Source organism: Branchiostoma belcheri, unplaced genomic scaffold (genome assembly GCF_001625305.1).
Source record: "Branchiostoma belcheri isolate BF01 breed outbred unplaced genomic scaffold, Haploidv18h27 scaffold2, whole genome shotgun sequence".
NCBI classification, from domain to species: Eukaryota; Metazoa; Chordata; class Leptocardii; order Amphioxiformes; family Branchiostomatidae; genus Branchiostoma; species Branchiostoma belcheri.
Window position 1 is genome coordinate 1,923,274 of NW_017803490.1, and position 19,752 is coordinate 1,943,025.

The 19,752-nt window shown below is 41.1% G+C and overlaps 1 protein-coding gene across 2 annotated transcripts; it reads right to left on the reverse strand.

Annotated features, from left to right (window-relative positions):
• Positions 1-1,511: 1,511 nt before the first annotated feature.
• Positions 1,512-18,681, reverse strand: LOC109469006 (aminopeptidase Ey-like). 2 transcript variants are annotated; one of them, XM_019767394.1, is made up of 20 exons: positions 18,093-18,681; positions 14,225-14,365; positions 12,366-12,504; positions 11,779-11,905; positions 10,577-10,731; positions 9,336-9,449; positions 8,496-8,630; positions 8,160-8,222; positions 7,971-8,036; positions 7,360-7,538; positions 6,893-6,981; positions 6,334-6,467; positions 5,955-6,010; positions 5,342-5,489; positions 4,804-4,877; positions 4,152-4,253; positions 3,112-3,282; positions 2,500-2,640; positions 1,959-2,040; positions 1,512-1,681 (listed from the first exon to the last, which is right to left on the reverse strand). In XM_019767394.1, the coding sequence occupies exons 1-20, from the start codon at positions 18,635-18,637 to the stop codon at positions 1,520-1,522; spliced, it is 2,823 nt and encodes a 940-aa protein (XP_019622953.1). In that variant the 5' UTR covers positions 18,638-18,681; the 3' UTR covers positions 1,512-1,519. The 2 variants fall into 2 exon arrangements, with proteins under 2 accessions (XP_019622953.1, XP_019622952.1); XM_019767393.1 differs by lacking the exon at positions 9,336-9,449 and adding an exon at positions 9,527-9,640.
• Positions 18,682-19,752: the final 1,071 nt, after the last annotated feature.

Genomic DNA, 19,752 nt, shown 5'->3' on the forward strand with positions numbered 1-19,752 from the left:
CATTTCCCCTCTCAAAATATCAATAATCATAATTTTTATTCATAATTGAGGCAAGCAGTTGCATAAAAATGTTTGTTTTGCGTCATATACCAGATTGTTGAACATTACATGAATTATCCCTTTGTTAAAAAAAAACATCATATATTTTCCAGAATCACATCACTTGAGTCGCATAAAATTTAGTTTCCACCCAGCTCTGCTTTTCAGCCTTCTCTCTCAACATATGTGAGGAACAACATGAATGTGTTTGTATTATTTTTTGGCTAACCCTCAGTTGCAAATCCTTTTTATCAGTACAATTAGGTAGCCAAGTGTAGCCCAGAGATACCATGGAATTGATATTGAATCAGTTCAGGTCATCCTCTATGAATGCCTACATGTATGCTTATATATGCATATTTTGGACCATCCAACATCATATTTTTCAGTTTACTTTGTTTTTCTGATTCAAGGTATGTATGTGTCCTGTACTAAACTTGTACAATTACATCTGTGCTTGTTTATCATACTGAGATTTTTGTGGTCAAATACATGTATCTAAGGCCAGACATAAATTCACAATGAAGGAGTGATGTTGTTGATACAAAAGTTTGTAAATTGTGTGCTGCTATATTGTATTATTATTAAGTTCAATTTTCCTTTCCATCAGAATTGCACTTCTGTTTTTTGTATTTTCTGTATTTTTGATTTACTACCTGTATGAATGTACAATTATCCTGAATAAAATGTATAGAAACAACTTTTGTGATGTCTTTGGTCAAGAACATACATGTAGCATGTACAAAATGTAGTGTCTAGCAGTTAGCACACTTCTTTTCTTCTAAAACCTGTAGCTATGACATTGGCAATATTGTCACAGAAAAACAATCATAGGTGCATTGTATGATGTATGTCATTTGGGCTTTTGGTACTGAATGCTAATGTTGAGACCCAGCCATACCCAATGTTTTCAACAGTTACTGAACTGGCCACGAAATCCCAAACCCTCGCCCTAATAAAAAGACGAAAAAAAACTTCCCTGTGACTTCATTTATTGCAATTCTCTTCAAACAAGCTGGATACATCTGGGAATAATTTCATCAGGTTGGCAAAATACTATTGGAAATTTATCGTTTGATGCATGGTTTTCCAATGTTCTGGTCACTTTTTTCAGGGCAACTAGATCTGATTTATACTGCAGCTAGGTTTAGCTACTGCAATGTTACAAATGATAATAAAGAACCCTCTTGATACATCTTTGAACACTGACACAAATGTAAATCAGGATTTTTAGCAGTACATTTACATGTATTTTTGCAGTTTTCATGGTCACTTCTGTGCTGCAAGCTTTCAAATACTGCAAACAAATAATTCGCCAACTTTCTTTTTGCTGTACCTGCTGCCACCACCAACATATAGTTCCTTGAACGTCCATTTTTCTCAGACTGCGAACTTAAGCTACGGTAACCGCAAACATTAAGTGACTTACAGTATTGTTTTATTGTAGTTTCTATTAAAGATAAAACTATGTAATCAGTTGTTAAAGTGTTTGTCCTTCTCTCTGATGGTCGGCTAGCCACTGTGCCACGTCGTCTTCGCTCTGTTGTCTCCACTTGATGTTGACCCTGGCTCTCTCCTGTGCCTGTTGAATGGCTCGTGTGGCTGTACCCAACTCTGGGTGGCTGGACACAAACTCCTGCATCTACAGTGAGATGGAGAGGAGTTTGGATTTTTTACAAAAATAATTTCATCACGATGACACAACATAGTATATTGGGATTTTTTTGTGCACAAGGTCATGTTGATTTGATTATATGGATGACATAATAAATCCCTTCTACTATAAAATTGCAGCATTATGTAACCCAACACCAGTCACCATGGTGAGAGACGTCCACTCAAATCAGGTCAGAGAAGAGGAAGCGTAGCAAAAACAACATGTTTTCCTTTGGTAAACATATATAAAATAAGTTCTTTACCTGTTGTAGTTCTTCCTCTGTGTTGAAGTCTTCTGTCACTCCTAGGATCAGGCCTGTCAGCCCAAACAGGGAGCCTCCATAACTGCAAAAGAATTTTTTGAAAAAATAACAAACATCTTGCAACCAAAAAAATTTAACAAAATTTTCCAAATGTTACAAATCATCTTTAACCATCCAAATTGAGTCATTTTTGAAGACTTAAATAACTAAACATAAACCAGCATTAATTGTGTTTACCGAAGGAAAACATTGTTTTTGCTCAGTTTCCTTTTTTTTCTTCCATTCCAAACACTGACCTATCTGTCTCTCACCATGGTAACTGGTGTTGTGTCACCTCATGTTGCAATTTCATAGTAGGCAGGATTTAGACTCCTGTCACCATATATATGAATGTGTTTGAGTAAGAATTAACAGAGCAGACCATATGCGAAGGTAAACATTATGCTTTTTGCTTTGCTTTACCTTTCTAGTTACCGTTAGAACTGCTTAGTATACATTACAATAACAATTTGTTTGTCTTTTAATAATTGTAGATACTCACCTATCAAAGATATAGCCCCAGTTCTGGTTTAAAAAGTTCCAAACCATCATCTTTCCGAGTTTATTACCGGAAATGGCTACGATGGTATTCAGTGCATCAGCTTTGCGTACTTTTGTAGAGTCAATGGTCCAGTCCAGATACCTAAACATGATGATATTGGACGTTACTGGCAAAGGTAATGCCTGAAGAAAGAACCTTGATATCAATTTTATTGTGCCCCCCTCCCCCATAACTAACTTTACCATGCATCTAAAAGAGATAATACAGCTCTCTAAATAACAAAAAGAGCCAAAATGTAGCTATGATCAAGATATCATCTTCCTCTTGTTCAATCCCATCGTTAGAATCAAATCACTGCCTAATATATTGAAAAATATAGCTTTTATTTTACGAATAGCACGTAAAACATTCCCTGTCCTTGGTGCTGAAAACCTGGTTTTCTCATTAAAACAACAAAATCACGTCATTGCTTCTTATACAAAGTGTTTTCAGTAGAGAAAATGCATTGGGAGGTCTTAGTGGTAGATCTAGTACACATAAAAGTCCACCGGACATGGTTTTGATGTATATCAGTGGAGGTTTCCATTGATGAGCAAATGGTTCGGGCTGTACCTGCTTAGAACGTATTGGTCTGCAGTGCACGCTAAAGCCGACAGGAGGAGCGCTTTCTCGGAGGCGACCGTGTCCGTGCTGAGGTATTTCTGCCAGGCGAAGTTCCAGTCATCCTCATTGCCGTTCGCGATTCCGTAGCAGTACACAACACCTTTCAGATTTGGAGAAACGCTGTGGAGAAATGAAATAAAAACAGCTAGTTAATGTTAAAGGCATCCAATGCAGTTTTTATGGCTTGGAATTCATTTTTCTAGTCACTTATCTACATACTGAGTTGAAACCACACTATTCAAGGCTATAGTTACCCACATGGAGAAAAAATACCCCAAAGTCTGACGGAAAATGGTTACTGGAAGGGCCCTTGACTGATTTTAAGTGTACCATCCATAAAATAAAGGACTCATCTTGGGGCATGTTTCTGCAATTTTAAAAGCCCAAAGTAGGAAATACTGATTGAAATGTGTATATTGTGAAGCAGTGTGTGTCAATATCACAAAGTTTGACTTGTTCAGAATATTTCCAGTTTTGCTGCTCTGAAATCGCATTGGATGCCTTTACCATTTGTTCACCAATGTAAACAACAACACAACAACCCTACCCAGGATGCACCATGATCCAAAATGGCTGACATGCTTTAAGTTTGCGAAGGTAAGTAAACTTTACTATAAATATCTACGTACTACGTACAGTACAAGCATACCATCTTTGTTTAGGTTGTTCCTTAACATTTTCATTAGCCTTTCGTGTATCTTTAGCTTTTGTCCGACGATGTTTAACACATGTTTGTGGCAAAAAAGGGCATGGTTTATACCCAAACCTATTCTTAAATAGAAGGTACGTCATTTTCTCTAATTCCAACAAAAATGCAATTATGCCATGCGCCTTATACTAGAAAAATAATTCAAAACAATATAGTTGACCAGTTTGTCGATAGAACTTGTTGGAAATATTGCATCGACGAAGGGGGAGGGGTGGTCATACGTCATATCCGTGATTTTTACTAGGCATTATGGGAAGTGTGAAAATCATGAATGGCTAACCTTCTCCCTGCCTTCCATTCTGAGAACTTCTGTGAAGCGTTCTGTAGACAGCCGTTGTAGCCAAAATTACACGCCATAGAAAGTATTGTCATCCGGTTGTATCTGTGACGTTACAACATTGTTTACTTGTAAACAAACAAACAAACACAGGCGATGATGCAAAATTAAGATGCATTCATCCGGTTGTATCTGCGAGATTACAACATTGTTTACTTGTAAACAAACACTGGCGATGACGCAACGTTATGATAAACACACATACAAGCTACCTTTGACACTGTATGTTATTATATTTGATATACCTTAATGAGTGTCCTTAAACAACTATACATGTACAACTGAGTCTACAAGCCAGTCACACATAAACACACAGGCATCGGTCACATTTCCATCATAATACGCTTATACAGTGTACATGTTCGTAGTATTTCACATTTACTGCAAAGACACCACGAATTACATTACGATAAATGCCTATGCAAGTTTTGACAGTGTATTTGATATATTTCACTTGGTATCATACAAATTTTTAAAACCAATTTGTCAAAATTGAATGGGATACCAAGCCTTCTGAAGATTTAACAAATAACTTGATAAATACACGAGAACACGAATATACCCAAACAAACAAAAATGAACAAACTAAACCCACCTCTCCAGATGGCCGCCTGTATCCTCCCACCCCAGTCTGTTATACAAAGGCAGTGCCAGGTTCAACACGTATCTCTACAGCAGGGGAAAATTCATGTGAGATTAGCTTATCCATGGATTAAAATGTGACTTAAAGTCATCCAAGGCGATTTCAGAGCAGCAAAATTGGAAACATTCTGAATAAGGCAATCTTTATGATATTGACACATACTGCTTCACATTAGCAAATTTCAGTCTAATATGTTAGAAACCCGTTTTTTATTTTTTAAAGTCAATATTCTCGTCACTTATCTACATACTGAGTTGAAACCACACTATCCCAAATTCCCAATATATATTGACCCTCATGGAGCAAAAACTCTGACGGAAAACGGTTACTGGAAGGGCCCTGGGCTGATTTTTAGTGTACCACCCATATAATAAAGGACTCATCTTGGGGCTTGTTTCTGCAGAGTATGAAATACTGATTGAAATGTGCTAATGTGAAGCAGTATGTGTCAATATCATAAAGGTTGCCTTATTCAGAATATTTTTAGCACCTCTAAGTGTTGACTGCTGTCTGTTCCCGCCATCATCCGGGAGATGTAGCCAAACGCGCCGCTGGCTGAGGCCCAGGGGAGGTACTCCCGCTCACGCTCCAAATATCGCGAGAGGTCGAGCGCGATGACGGAGCTCAGGCCGCCAGACCTGACGCAACAAAGTTACAAGAAGTTAAGATCTTATATCAAATGTTTTGATCAATCAAATTACAGATAGAAATTGTGGCCTGAGAGGGGTGAAGGAGGCTATATACATCAGGGCCCATCACTCCTCACTGAACCGCGACGGGGGCCGACATCGTCTACCTTTGACCCAGTGTTGACGTCACACTTCAAATAAGCCATGTGACAAGCCAGAGCGACTGGTCGAAAGCTCTAGGTGAGAAAACATTTATGTTGGATCTAAAGTTTTAACTCTAAACAAGAAATTGAAATTGTTAAGGTTGCTTCTTTTGTTTGTGGTTTCTGAAGGCCGTTGTAGGCCATCTTGTAATGATAATATCAAATAAATTTATTGCAAAATCTAATTGAATATACACCGTTAAGTACAAGTGGAAGTTTACAATAGATAAGTTGAACTAGTCGGTACTCGTTAGCAAGAGTAACCACTCACTGTGCGATGTTGAATGCGTCGTCAATGAGGGAAGACCTTGTAGCAACCGGAATATCCTGTAGAAAATAAAAAAAATAATGTTTACATTTGCAGAAGGAAACATGTTATTTTTGCTCCTTTTGTTCTCCTCCAAACAAAAAAAGGTCAATGACCTTGACCAGACGGCCGTCACCATGGTGACTGGTGCTGTAGTAGACACCCTGGGGTGTTGGATTACATTATGTAGCAAGTGGCAGGACAGAGTTGGGTTGGTCATTTTTGATGACATGGAAAATGGAATCTACGTATCATGGTCTTATACTCTAATCAAGAATTTAATTCCCTTCTGGATTCTTATTGTTGATTACTTTTTGTTTGTTTACTTTGAATTTAATTTTACCTGAAAGTTGTCGCTATTCAGGAAGTTGGTGAGGAGTCCCCAGTTAGTGATGTCGTAGTTCACTCGGAAGTATCCAGTCTGGTTAACGTTGGCGATCAGCCAACTTGTTGGCGCTACTGACACCGGGAATTCCTCTGCAGTTCACAAAACAAAACATCGATTATAATCATTTCCGTTCCCAACAATAGAAACAAACCTTAAAGTAGATAAGTATAGCATCATGTCTTCTTGCGTGGTACTATCCACAGTACAAAAGGGTGCCATTCATAATATGTACATCATCGATGTACAAACTGTATATACCCTCACGGTATACATTCACATCCTTGTTATAAAATTCTGTAGGGTCCTTTCAGTCAAATTTTGTTGGGAAAAATTGCATCAATGGCCCACGATTGCTTTAATCATCTTTAGGTGCATCAATCGTTTTGCAAGTACTAAGTATATACTTTCCAGCTTTCTCTCTCTGCAAAAAAAAGTAAAATCTTCCAGGGCTATGTCATGTATAGGGTGGGCTCCTCAGGCTATTTGGCCACACAGATACTCGCTTTGTACTCACCTGTTCTGTCGCGGATCCACGTCCGTGGAGGGTCAGCAAAGTTCATGTCTTCTTCTGTTGTGTAGGTCAGCGGCACCTGCCACACGTAGCTACAGAAACACAACGTTATATTTATGTCTGCAGTGCTTCAAACATTCTTTTTTTTTCTTTATGTTAACCGTGGGAAAACATACTGTTTTGCTCTGTTTCCTCCTACTTCTTCTAAAACCAATAAGGTTAATGACCTGAACCAGACGTCTGTCTGACACCATGGTAACTAGTGTTGTAATGTTGCATCATGTTGCAATTTTATAGCAGGAGGGATTTAGACCCCTGTCATCATATATATGCATGAGTTTGAGTAAGAATTAACAAAGCAGACCATATATGCGAAAGTAAACATTATGCATGCATTTGCTTTGCAAATGTTACCTTTCTAGTTAATTAATTCAACAGCAAAACAACAAAAAACAACATTTGAGCCTTACTTGTAGGGACTTTCCGGTACGTTTACTTCCGGGTCATACAGGAAGTGACGTTGTGTGGCCGTGACCCTGCCGTTGCTGTAGTCCCTGGTGACCGTGACGACAGGGAAGCCCATCTGTAACGTCCAGGTGTCCATCACCTCTTTCACCTGCACGTCGGTACGCCCGTCCTCCTGCGCTGCCTGAAAAATATTCCAAACATTTTATGTTTTACCTTCGCAAAAGGAAAACTTATAGCTTTTACCCCATTTCTTCTTCTTCCTCCTCCTCTTCTTCTTCCGTCCAAACACTCAAGGTCAGTGGCCTGTACCAGACGTCTGTCACCATGGTAACCGGTGATGTAGCAGATACCCTGTGGTGTTGGTTTACATTATGTAGCAAGTGGCAAAAAGGGTTGGAGGGGCTGGTCACCAGAGCAGTGCGTAGTTTGTTAGGATAGATCATGTGAATGTAAACAGTATGAATTTACATTTCATTTACATTTCGCAAAATAGCGCATAAGACTATGATTCAAATAGATTTTTTACCTGGTCTGTCAGAATACGATACTTGTATGTCTTCATGATTTTCAGTTATAACGTTAACGTTTTATGACTTAGCCCGTTGAGCCCCACCTCTGTGAGAGAGTTCCACAGATCGTCTTGCACGGCGTTTGCAAACTGGTATCGCTCCAGGTAGCTCTGCGTGGGGAGAAAGACAGACTTAATCTTCTACTACCAAGTAACAGCCGGTACCAATCGTGATTTGAAGCAATTACAATCGCCTGAAGGCATTAATCTAGATATATCAACTACAAAATGTACCTTGATGCCTTTGGTGTAACTGCTGCCCAAGAACGAACTCATCATACGGATTATCGAAGCTCCCTGGAAAAGAAGGAAAACAAAATTGAATAGAGACGGAGGACGCCAGAGACTATCTGTTACGTTATGTTCGCCGCTCATTGAGTCATGTGTCTACAATCGTCATGGAAGCCAAGACTGGTGTCGTACGATAAATGGGGTAAATGTAATACTTTGAGTTGGAAATTGAGTTTAAAGATCTATAATTGATTCTACAAACACAGCTAATCTCTAGCTTTTCAGGGCTCTATAAGAGTAGTTAGATGCCTGAGTTATCCAGCCTGGCGTTAAACATACCTTACTGTAGGAGATGGTGTCGAATATTTGTGAGATCTCGTCAGGGTGGTTGACTGGTAGTGAGATCGGGTGGGACGTACTGAGGGAATCCAGGGCAAACACGGGATGAAGGTCTGCTATTAGAAACTGGTCCTCCTGGAGATGGAAGAAAAACAACAAAATATCCACAAATTATTTCTGGTCTCCAAACTATGGTGAATGTGTGGGACTTTAACATTTCGTCTTTCTGTTTTCATGGATTTTTTTGTTATTTGTCGGATTTTGAATTTCTGTTTTAACTCTCGGTGATTTTGAATTAGATCAACAGAAAAAGAAGCACCTTAATCTTTTTTTTTGTGCTGATGCTAGCAGGGATTATCAGTTTCTGTAACTAATTTCATCAGGTTTATTATAATTCAACAAATTTTCTCTCTTTCTGGTAGAAGTTGTGTACCAAAGAAATGTTGGATCATCAATGTCGTCAATTTTGGTGTTGTTTTCGTCAAAATGTTTCTACAATAGAAGCCTATTAACAACCTACCACGTTTTAAGAGGCATTAAGGAGGCCATACATATCAGGGCACTCCAGCCATCACTTAACAGAGACGGTTGACGATATAAACTCCCTGGCACTTTTGATCAACTTCTTACGTCCCGTATCCGTAAAGTCTCGTGTGAATAAGGTCACGTGTCTGTTACCGTAACTCTCGCGAAATTAAGTGATTGGTCATTAATTATCCTGATGAAGGCGACAGTGGTCGTTGAAAATTTGTTCTCTGTGTAATCTTTGTGTTGGAATAATGTTCAACATTTTACTATGATCACTACCAACACTGATGTACTTTCATGATAACCACCTACCATAGCCCAAGTGGGTTCCACGAAGTCTACCCCAGGATATTCGGCGGTACTCGCAAAACCCTCCTTCAACCAAAGGTCCTCCCACCACGCAGGCGTGACGAGATTCCCAAACCACTGCGCATGACAACAAAAAACGAGAAAGAAACCACGTGACATACTGCCAGCCAATAGGAATCGGACACGTCACATACCAGCATCCAATCAGGCTCCGCCTGTGCCGCCCCAAGGTATTCAACGTGACTGGCGAAGCCTTCGTTGAGCCAAATGTCGTCCCACCATTCCGCGGTGACTAGGTTTCCGAACCACTGTTGTTGGGGGCAACGGAAGGGGTGAGGGGGTTAGTCAGGGGTTGCGTGCACTATGTGACAGAGGGGACAGGGAAGGGGAGAACAACAGGGTCGGGGTTTTTCCAGCATGTCATGACAAGACATGCATGGTGACACCACACTCAGGTGTTTTCAACTCATTTTTACTCTGCCACCAATACTCAGTTTTACCTGAGTGAAGTGAGAAAATTCGTGTGAAGTGCCTTTCCCAAGGGAACAAGGATTCGAACCCAGGACCTCTTGGTTCTAAGCCGAACACTGCCGTTCAGGGTTCTGACTGACTGTTGCTTTCACTCGCAGAGTTTTGGTGATGACAGAAATCAAAGGGCATTTTGTAAGGGGATAGAATGCGCCTTGGCCCATGAAGCGATGAATAGTAAGCGTTATTGTAGCGATACCAATGAAGAATATAGCGGGAATAGGAGCATGGCTTTAAGATCACATTTTCTAAATGAAGTCTGCATCCCCCACCCCCACCCCGACATCTCATTTGAATGAATGTGTTGATTGATACCACTTACTAAAGTCACGTGTCTAAAGTGATGGGTCATGCGTCCTGAAGAAGGTCGCAACTATTTTTTTACTAGATCAAAAATGTAAATACTGATTATTGTTGCACGACCGTGGTAGGTGCAGGTAGGTACCTGTTTAAGTTAAAACTTTTGATCCAACACAAAGAAATTCTCACTCTCCTAGAGCTTTCGACCGATCACTCTGGTCTTCTTCATAGACTGACCCACGAAGACCCAGTTGCTTCTTTGACTCACTGGGTCAGTCTACTGAGGAAGACCAGAGTAACTGGTCGAAAGCTTCTAGGTGAGAGAATTTCCTTGTGTTGGATCAAAAGTTTGAACTTCAAACATGTAATTTACTATAAACCCAGATGAGCTTTCATGATAGAGGTCAGGTAGTTACCTGATGTCCGAGTTCGTGAGCGACGACAACAGCTACTCTCTGTTTGTTCGCCTCTGTTGACACAGCAGGGTCGTACAGCAGCGCAGTCTCGCGATAAGTGATGAGACCCCAGTTCTCCATGGCGCCGAAAGGGAAGTCGGGGATGGCCGCCATGTCTGGGAAAACACAATTTATGATGTTTAGACTTAAAACTTTAGATCAAACACAAAAAGTTCTCTCACCTAGAGCTTTCGACCAATTACTCTGGGCTTCCTCAGTAGACTGACCCAGTGAGGCTTGTCACGTGGCTTCTTTGAAGTGCGACGTCAACACTGGGTCAAGGGTACCTGGTAGACGATGTCGGCCCCCGTCGCGGTGAAGTGAAGGGTGATGGGCCCTTTTGATATTTATGAGATTAAAGACACTTCCACACATTTGCACAGGTAGCCATTCCATCGAAGACAGTATTCATGAAAATAAGGAACTCAGTCTTTCAGAGATTTTTTTTTTGTGTGTGTGTGGGGGGGGGGGGGGGTTAACATCCTTGCTTGCATAATAGACACTCTTCTTGACACCATTAAAATAAGCAACAGAGTTACTCAGTTGGCAACTGTAGTTCGCTTTAAACACATAGTCACGAAGAACGATAACTATGTTTATAGTTAAATCTTTGTTCCCATACAAATGTAAATGTTTTCACCCAGAGCTTTCGACCAGTGACTTTGGTCTTCCTCAGTAGACTGACAAAAAGTCTAGTCTTTCGATCAGTCACTCTTGTGTCAGTCTACTGATGAAGACCAGAGCGACTGGTCGAAAGCTCTCGGTGAGAACATGCATTTACCTTTTGTATTGGCCTTGGAACAAAAGTTAATTCTAATTTAAAACATGCATGTTACTACCAACACATGATGAGATGAACTTTCGTGATAAAACCAACAAGGAAATTCCACGCCAAAGGTCAAAACACGAAACCACTTTCACACTCAAAGGGGTGTCCATACGCTGTCAAAACGCATCATTTTCACGCCCAAAAACACACCTACTAAAAAGCAAAACAACGTGCACCATCTACAGCCCAATAGCAAAACGTATACCAAGTCCCAGAAATATCCCTGCACCCAAGCGCGAGAAACAGCTGCGAACGTAAAAATCTACATCTCCCACAAAACCCTTTCGCGGAAGGATATATCCTTTCCCGGAGGTAATAACTAGTTTATACTTACCAAGCTTGGGAAGAGGAAAGGGGATGCCGAAATATTCCTCGTAATACGTCAGGACTTTTGAGGCCACGGCGATGGCGTAGTCCACCTCCCCGTTAGCCACGGCGTCTGGACGGGCCCACACTTTCAACTGCAGGAAACATGAACAGGGGTGCCAGAGTATACAGTTCAATTTTGCGGAATAAAGTACATATATACAGTGCAATTTTACGGAATACAGTGCAATTTTACGGCGAAATACAGTGCGATTTTACAGAATACAGTGCAATTTTACTAGTATACAGTGCAATTTTATGGAATACAGTACAATTAGTATACAGTACAATTTTACTACTACAAGACCACCTAATATCAATCTTTATCATTGGACACAGACGTCCCAAACCGAAGCTAGGGCGTCATTTTTGCCTCAGCCTATTGAAGGAATAGGTGGAAAATGTCTTTCCCAAGGGCACAAGGGCACCAGAGCCTGTTAAGGTATTCGAAATATATGTATTTATTATATATTTGCGCACACTGTGTACTATTTGTGACGTCATAACATGGAAGATAGACAATGCAAAGCAGAGCAAATTCAAATGAGAAATGACCGTTATGTTGCCATGGAGACCGGTGACGTTTTCCCTGTAGGTGAAGTTTGAGATGACGAAGGCGACCAGGTAACTGGACATGCGCACTGTGGTGTCGAAGTGATCCGCTGTCCAACCGTCCTGCCTCATCTCAGACTGGCTGTAACAGAAGTCAAGAATAAATCGGACATTTAAAATTTCTGGGAAGCATTTTGAAAAAAGGCATCCAATGCGATTTCAGGGCAGCAAAGCTGGAAATATCCTGAACTAGAGTTCCCCGATCTCATACCTTCGCCAAATGATGTTAATCTTTATGACTGACAAAGTTTAGATTAGATTATTCCCCCCTGATTTAAGAAATAGGAACCTAATTTTCATGAATTATATCATTTTATCATAATCTCAACCAAAAGACAGTCTTATATTAACAAAGAATGCATTCTAGCATTTCCTAATAAATTATGCAAATGAGGTCGTTTTGAATAAATTATGCTTAATGATGTTCACCTCAATTTAACTTTCAAATACCACAAGTATGAAATTCCAGGCAGTTTTCATTACATAATTATAAAATTTTCTCATTAATTATGCAAATTAAGTCATTATTAACATAATCAACATCTTCTTGTGTTTCTCTCGTTGTCAATTACCAATGTCACAAGCTTAAATTGTCCTATCATGGAATGCAGCTGATTTATAGAATTTCCCCATAAATTATGCAAATTACATCCATATTTGCATAATTGTCACATAATTATATCAAGCATCACGTAAGCTACCTACATACCAAAAATCACGACGATCCGTCAACCGGTTCTTGAGTTATCCCCTTTTGAATATTTTCAAGAATTTATCCCTGCAGTTCCAGAGCAAGCCGCTAGGGGGCCTAAACTCACGTCACTTCTTTCCCAGCACAAGAGCTACCTACCATCTAAATTTCATCACCATAGCATGTCTAGATCATGAGATATCAAAACCGGAAGTTCAGCTGCAGTACCATAACAAGCCGCTAGGGGGTCCAAAATCTAATCATTTTGAGGTCTCATCAAGACCTACCCACCTACCAAGTATCAAGACAATCCATCAAGGCCTTCTCAAGTTATCGTGTTTACAGACAGACAGACAGACAGACAGACAGACACACACACACACACACACATACACGAACGCCCCTGAAAACATAACCTTCTTGGCGAAGGTAATAAGGCAATCTTTTGTGATATTGACACATACTGCTTCACATGAGCACATTTAAATCAGTATTTCACACTTTAGGCTTTTTAAACTGCAGAAACAAGCCCCAAGATGAGTCCTTTCTGGGTGGTACCATAAAAATCAGCCCAGGACCCTTCCAGTAACCATTTTCCGTCAGAACTTAGGGAACTTTTGCTCCATGGGGGTCAATATACACTGGGATAGCGTGCTTTTAACTCAGTATGTAGATAAATGGCTAGAATATTGGCTTTGAAAAATGGGTTTTCCAAGCCCTAAAAGCTGCACTGGATGCCTTTAAACTGCTTTGAGATCTGCAAAAGAATCTGCTTGGACATTAGGTTAATCTGCTTGGACATTAGGTTAACGTTTTGGAGATCGTCGATTTCACAGACCTCCCGAAAGTGTTTAATTGAGTTTTCGTGAATGTAATTTTTTTAAATAAGCTAGTAACCCACTTCCTGATTTCCTCCACATACCACCCACTTACTCCCGCCGGGCGCTTGCTGGGTCACATTCAGACTTGACCTTCCTGTCAATCAACTGTGAAAAAATCACCTCCCACCCACCATGTAACCGACCCTATTAGAATAAGCCATATTATAAGAAGAGACAAAACCTCACAACTTCGAATTCGGTAAAATAAGACCAAATAACAGTATCAGTACCGTATCGGCATGTTGGAGAGAGCCGTGTACTCTGATTGGTGGACAAGAGTGACGTGAAACGTGGCTTTCATGGCGGGTTCGTCGAAACACGGGAAGGCCTTCCGGGCGTCGATGGCAGAAAACTGTGTTGTAGCCAAGTGCCTGCAAAATACGGCAAAAATAATTCAGCTAGTATATTTTCCTGAGTTATTTCTGCTATTTGCCAACTCTTACTTACTTCACTTACTTTGGTCGAGCTCCCACTCGAACCAAACTTGAAAGTGTCCTCCACTTCACTCTATCCTCCCGGAGACTGAATTTCTGTCAGACTTGTGTCTGATCTGAGGTTGTCAACGTAGTTGATCTTATTGTCTCCCTCTACTTTATTGGCCCCTTTGCCAACTCAACGTGTCTGAATGACCTGACAGCCTTAGCTTAGTTATAGGGTTTGAGCTTGTTCCAACACAAAGAAGTAATGATAGCTCATCTGTGTTGGTAGAATCCATAGTTATAGAGTTTGATCAGTCGAAATTTATGGTGAGTTACTTTTCTTTGTGTTGGAACAAGCTCAAAAACTATAACTATGGACTCTACCAACACAGATGAGCTTTCATTCGAAGGCCTGACAACCTGTTTTGAGTTAAAACTACTGTCTGTACACCAGGGGTGCCAGAGTATACAGTGCAATTTTACGGAATACAGTACAATCGTATTAGTATACAGTGCAATTTTACGGAATACAGTGCAATTTTACGGAATACAGTGTAATTTTACTAGTAAAATTGCAATGTATATTAATACGATTGCTCTGTATTCCGTAAAATTGCACTGTATACTAATATTAATACCAGTGTACTGCATTCCGAAAATTGCACTATATTCCGTAAAATTGCCCTGTATACTCTGGCACCCTGTACACCTTCGAATGCCTTTGTTCGTGCTCCTTGCTACCGACCCCGCGGCCGTACATTCTCGCACGGAATGAACTGACCTGGGATTTAGCCAAGTCTGTATGAGTTGTCTCCCAGATCAGTGTAGTGTGCCCAGTGAATCAGGAGTCAGATTAAAGACAGATCTAAAACATCTGTCTGTTCTAATTAGTCCAAAAATTGTCCGGTTGCCTCAAGGACACGGACGGCTTCTTAGAATTTGAAACAGCCTCCGAAACAGCGTGATATCTAATGACGATACATGTACGTCCGGAGTTTCTCACACTATTTAGCTCGTGTATGGGGGAGTTTCAAACATTGAAGTCATAGCCTGGTGACTGACCGACCCTAGTAGTAGTTCAGCTACGAAAGAAACTCGGCAGGTGAACTATCTGTATCTGTATAGCCGGTATAACCACCCTTCGGCGTAACACACCAGCTTCGCAGGCACGCGGCGCGGCGGCAGCTGGCTACATTACACCGATCGACTTGTTACACCTAACCCTTGAACATCTAACTCTAGACATTGTTTAAAGCTATTTGATGACAATCCCCCAACTGTACTTGGTGACAGAGTTCCACTCTGCGATAGTTCTAGGAAAGAATGGATTCTTGAACACCTCAATCCTTGGTTGATAACTCTGGTACTTGAAGGCATGGCTATTTCTTGCTCTCCTCTGGGCTGGTATTGGCGACTACCAAGAGCTCAGAACTACAGAATTAGCCAGCCAATCCCTCATAGGCTAACATGGCGTAGTTTAGGAGGAACCTCTGCTTGGAGAGTACAGGTAGCTATTTGGGCTGTCCATCCAATTGTGATCAGGCGTGGGAGGGAGAGAAGTAGGACACACACATGACCCCGACCCAGCCCCCCGCCACTCCCCCTGATTGGCCCTTCCGGGATGTCCGTCGTCTGGTCATCGTGACGTCAATGGCGCGAGATAGCAGCCCAAAGCTCGAGACACAGTGCGTGTAATCTCCAAGCAGATCCTTGGGTGGCAAAAGACAGTATCAAATTGGCCATTGGCCAGAAAGTGGCATATTGGATCCTCTATGGCCAATGGATACTGCCTGGCCAATTTGATCTTATGCCACCCTAGGATCTGCTTGGAGATTGCGGTGGATGCATTCGCAGATTCGAGTGTCAAATAGACAGACAACATGCCAGGGGAGCGGCAAACTGTACTCCTTTCGAGGAAAAACTCCCCTGGCATGGCTATTTGGTCGATTTCTACTATTTCCTGGTAGAGGCTATTATTTGGCCGCTTAGCTGGATTACAGATTAACAAATGCCTAGATTAGCTGGATAACAAATGCCGTTCAAATAGAGATTCAGATAGAATTTTTTTTAGATATCTGGCACTAATTCAACTCGGTGTTTGCAATTGGTACCTTTCAAATTCAAGTTAATTAGGTCGCATTTAAATCAAAATTTCTTCGATTGCTGATTGTCAAGACAATTCAATACAGTTGCATGCCACGCAAAACAGGATAGGCTATTTTTGTCACGTCAAATGCAGACTTATTTATTAGTGAGTTTAGTATTTAATTTAGTATCCGGATATGTATATTGGATGAAAGTTCAACTTCATATATTGACGTCAACACATTGCATGAGTACATGGTTTCACAATTATGTGACAATGAACAAGTTTAAATACCTTTTCGTAACGTTAAACGTACGTGATGCAAAAATCCAGCTTTTTAAAAGCATTTTCTTCGAAAGGAATCGCAACGACCTTGCCGGTGTCACAGCAATATTTGTCCCCCTTATGATTCCACCCCCCGGGGGCCAAATCACATCAGGGGGATGAAATAGCTGTAACACCGGCTCAGATTTAAACGTTGTTTGACAAATAAGTCTGGCGCTAAAACTTGATTTACCACACGCTATCTATAGCTTACGTCACCTAACCTAGGTGGGGTAAATATTTAGACAGTTCCTTGAAAGGATGACTTATTGTTTTACATGTCTTTCATGCCGCGTGTGTGTTCCATGTCAATTCAGAAGTGTTTGAACTAAGTGCACTGGCCGCTATAAATATATAACCGCCCCCTTTTTTGGCACCCAGCTTATCGCTGAGTTTTAGAGTAAAGTTTGGCTTGTTTTTAGACAGTTTTCTTGTTGTTAAGAATATAGATAATCTGGTAGGGTCAAACTTCCACGCCATTTGTGCTAGAGCTGTCTACTCAACCAATTAAGAAGTGTATGTACCAATGTTGACATGTGGACATACAGTGATTTTGTAGCTGAATATTCGTAATTTTTAGACAGTTTTCTTGTTGTTAAGGATATAGATATTTCGGTAGGGTCAAACTTCCACGCCACTTGGCTCAGAAGCGTGTCTTCTCAAGCAATTAAGAAGCATATGTACCAATGTTGACATGTGGACACTGATTTTGTAGCTGAATATTCGTAATTTTAGACAGTTTTCTTGTTGTTAAGGATACAGATAATCTGGTAGGGTCAAACTTCTTCTCAACTTGGCTCAAAAGTGTTTTCTCTCGACTAATCAAGAAGTATATGTACCAATGTTGACATGTGGACAGCGATTTTGTAGATGAATATTCATAATTGTACGAACTTGTGTTTGCAATACAGTCTGCCTGCAATTTTATCTACTGGGTAAATATATTAAAGCTTATGCAAAGAAACATTTCTACACAACAACAATTAGGTAGCTTTTATGAGGGCCTGAATGGGGGGGGGGGGGGTAGTGATTACGAATTACGCAAAATTTTCTCCTCCGATTACGAATTACGTTAAAGTCTCAGAGCTAATTGCGACTTTACGCTTTGTGGCTAATGTACTGATTACGAATTACGTTGATTTTGGGGAGGCTGCCTACAAATTACGAAGACTAAAAGGCCTGATTACGCCTCATGAAAAAGTGCATGCGGGCCCTCTTTTATGGTTTCACGTATTAACTAAGTGACCCTAAGTAGGTAGTACTTCATACCTTGTCTCGCCTGTAAGGTGGTCCAAATACGAACTCCTGTAGAACCCTCGCAAGTCGTCTCTTAACACACCAGAAAACGACACACTCAGAACGTAGTTTTCTCCTCTCTGTAAAATCTGTGCAGCCTGGACCACAAAGAACTCATTCTCGGGATAGAGAAACCAACGTTTAACGTCTACAGTCTCTCCTCTAGCAGTTAGTAGTGACACAGAACCGTCCGTGATGTTTAGAAGTCTGGAGTTCAGCAGAATATAGTCGGTGGATTCTAAACACTGGATGGTGATGTGCTCGCTTCCGATGAACGTGAAGGTGTCTAGGTTGGGCTGCAGCTCGATTTGGTAATGTACCGGGACCAGGGAGGACGGCAGGCGGCTTCCCAGCCACGGATCGCCCGAAGGGGTGTCCTGCTCCGCTCGGGAAACCAGCAAGGCTACCGTCACAGCTACCGCGACTAACACGAAGAGTATGACCGCTGCCAAGAGGATCAGAAGACGTTTACTCTTCTTGGGCTGCCTTGAAGTCGTCTTGTCTGTAGAATTCTCCATGTCTTCTTGTACTGTACACACGTATCAGTCCTTGGGTTGTTAACAAGGCGAGCGACTGAATGAAGTTGTAAAGCCGAGATGGCTATCAGCGATCATGTGTAAACACTAAAGCTAAAGGACGTCACTACCGTGCCAACACCACCGGCGGGCAGGGGCAAGGCAAATATTAGGACAACGTGTTTGGCAAGGTGCGCCCAAAGTTGACAAAATCTCAGCAAACCATTTTGCGCAAAGGTCTTCTGCCTTGACGGATTTAACAGCCTCCACATAACCTTATTTTAATGGCTAATACAGCACTGTTATTTTTGTTACATAACCGAATGGATTTATCTACCAACGTTTCTCACGTAGTCCTGATTCCTTCCTCAGGGCAAAACTGAAGTTCCGTTTACACCGCCTAGGTGGCGCTGCAGGGAGAAGAATGCAGATGCACACGTGACTAGGCTTGTATCCCCCCCTCTAATAATGTTTAAAACTGCCTACAAAAAGTTCAGTCATAGAATGATCCATTTTTTATGTTTAACGAAGGAAAACATATTGTTTTTGCTTTGTTTCCTCTGTCTCCAAACCAATAAGGTCAATGACCTGAACCAGGCGTCTGTCACCATGGTACTAGTAAATAGTGTTGGGTTACATCATGTTGCAATTTTATACCAGGAGCGAGGGATTGAGACTCCTGTCTGACCATATATAAGAATGTCTCTGAGTAAGAATTAACAGAGCAGACCATCTGAGAATGTAAACATTCTACATTTGCTTTGCAAATGTTACCTTTCTAGTTTCAAATATACTACACGCTACACAGCCACGCGCACCCTATTCTGTCTGGTTCGTAACCTTGCCACAAGATGTGACAAGAAACAATGATTGCATCTCCGTTGCCTGCTCAGTCTGATGTAATGTAAGACATATCAGACGCTGTGCTTGTTAATGCCATGATGCTGAGAGCGCTGAGTTGGTCTAGGCCTTGTGTCTGTAGCCTGGTATCCAGCCGCATTCGGGTGTGATATCCCTGCGTTGCAAATACGGGTTGTGTATCGGCCTTATTACTGATAAGGGCTCGCGTCTCGTGTGTCCGGAAACCGATAGATATATTTTGACTTTGACTCAAACCT

Bases quoted from the DNA above. Each gene is read 5' to 3' on its own strand.
- LOC109469006 (XM_019767394.1), bottom strand. From the start codon at position 18,637: ATGGAGAATTCTACAGACAAGACGACTTCAAGGCAGCCCAAGAAGAGT. The intron at 7,539-7,970 runs GTGGGGCTCAAC...AATATTTTTCAG, and splicing joins TGTGGAACTCTCTCACAGAG to GCAGCGCAGGAGGACGGGCG. The intron at 2,641-3,111 runs GTACAGCCCGAA...CATCATGTTTAG, and splicing joins GACCAATACGTTCTAAGCAG to GTATCTGGACTGGACCATTG.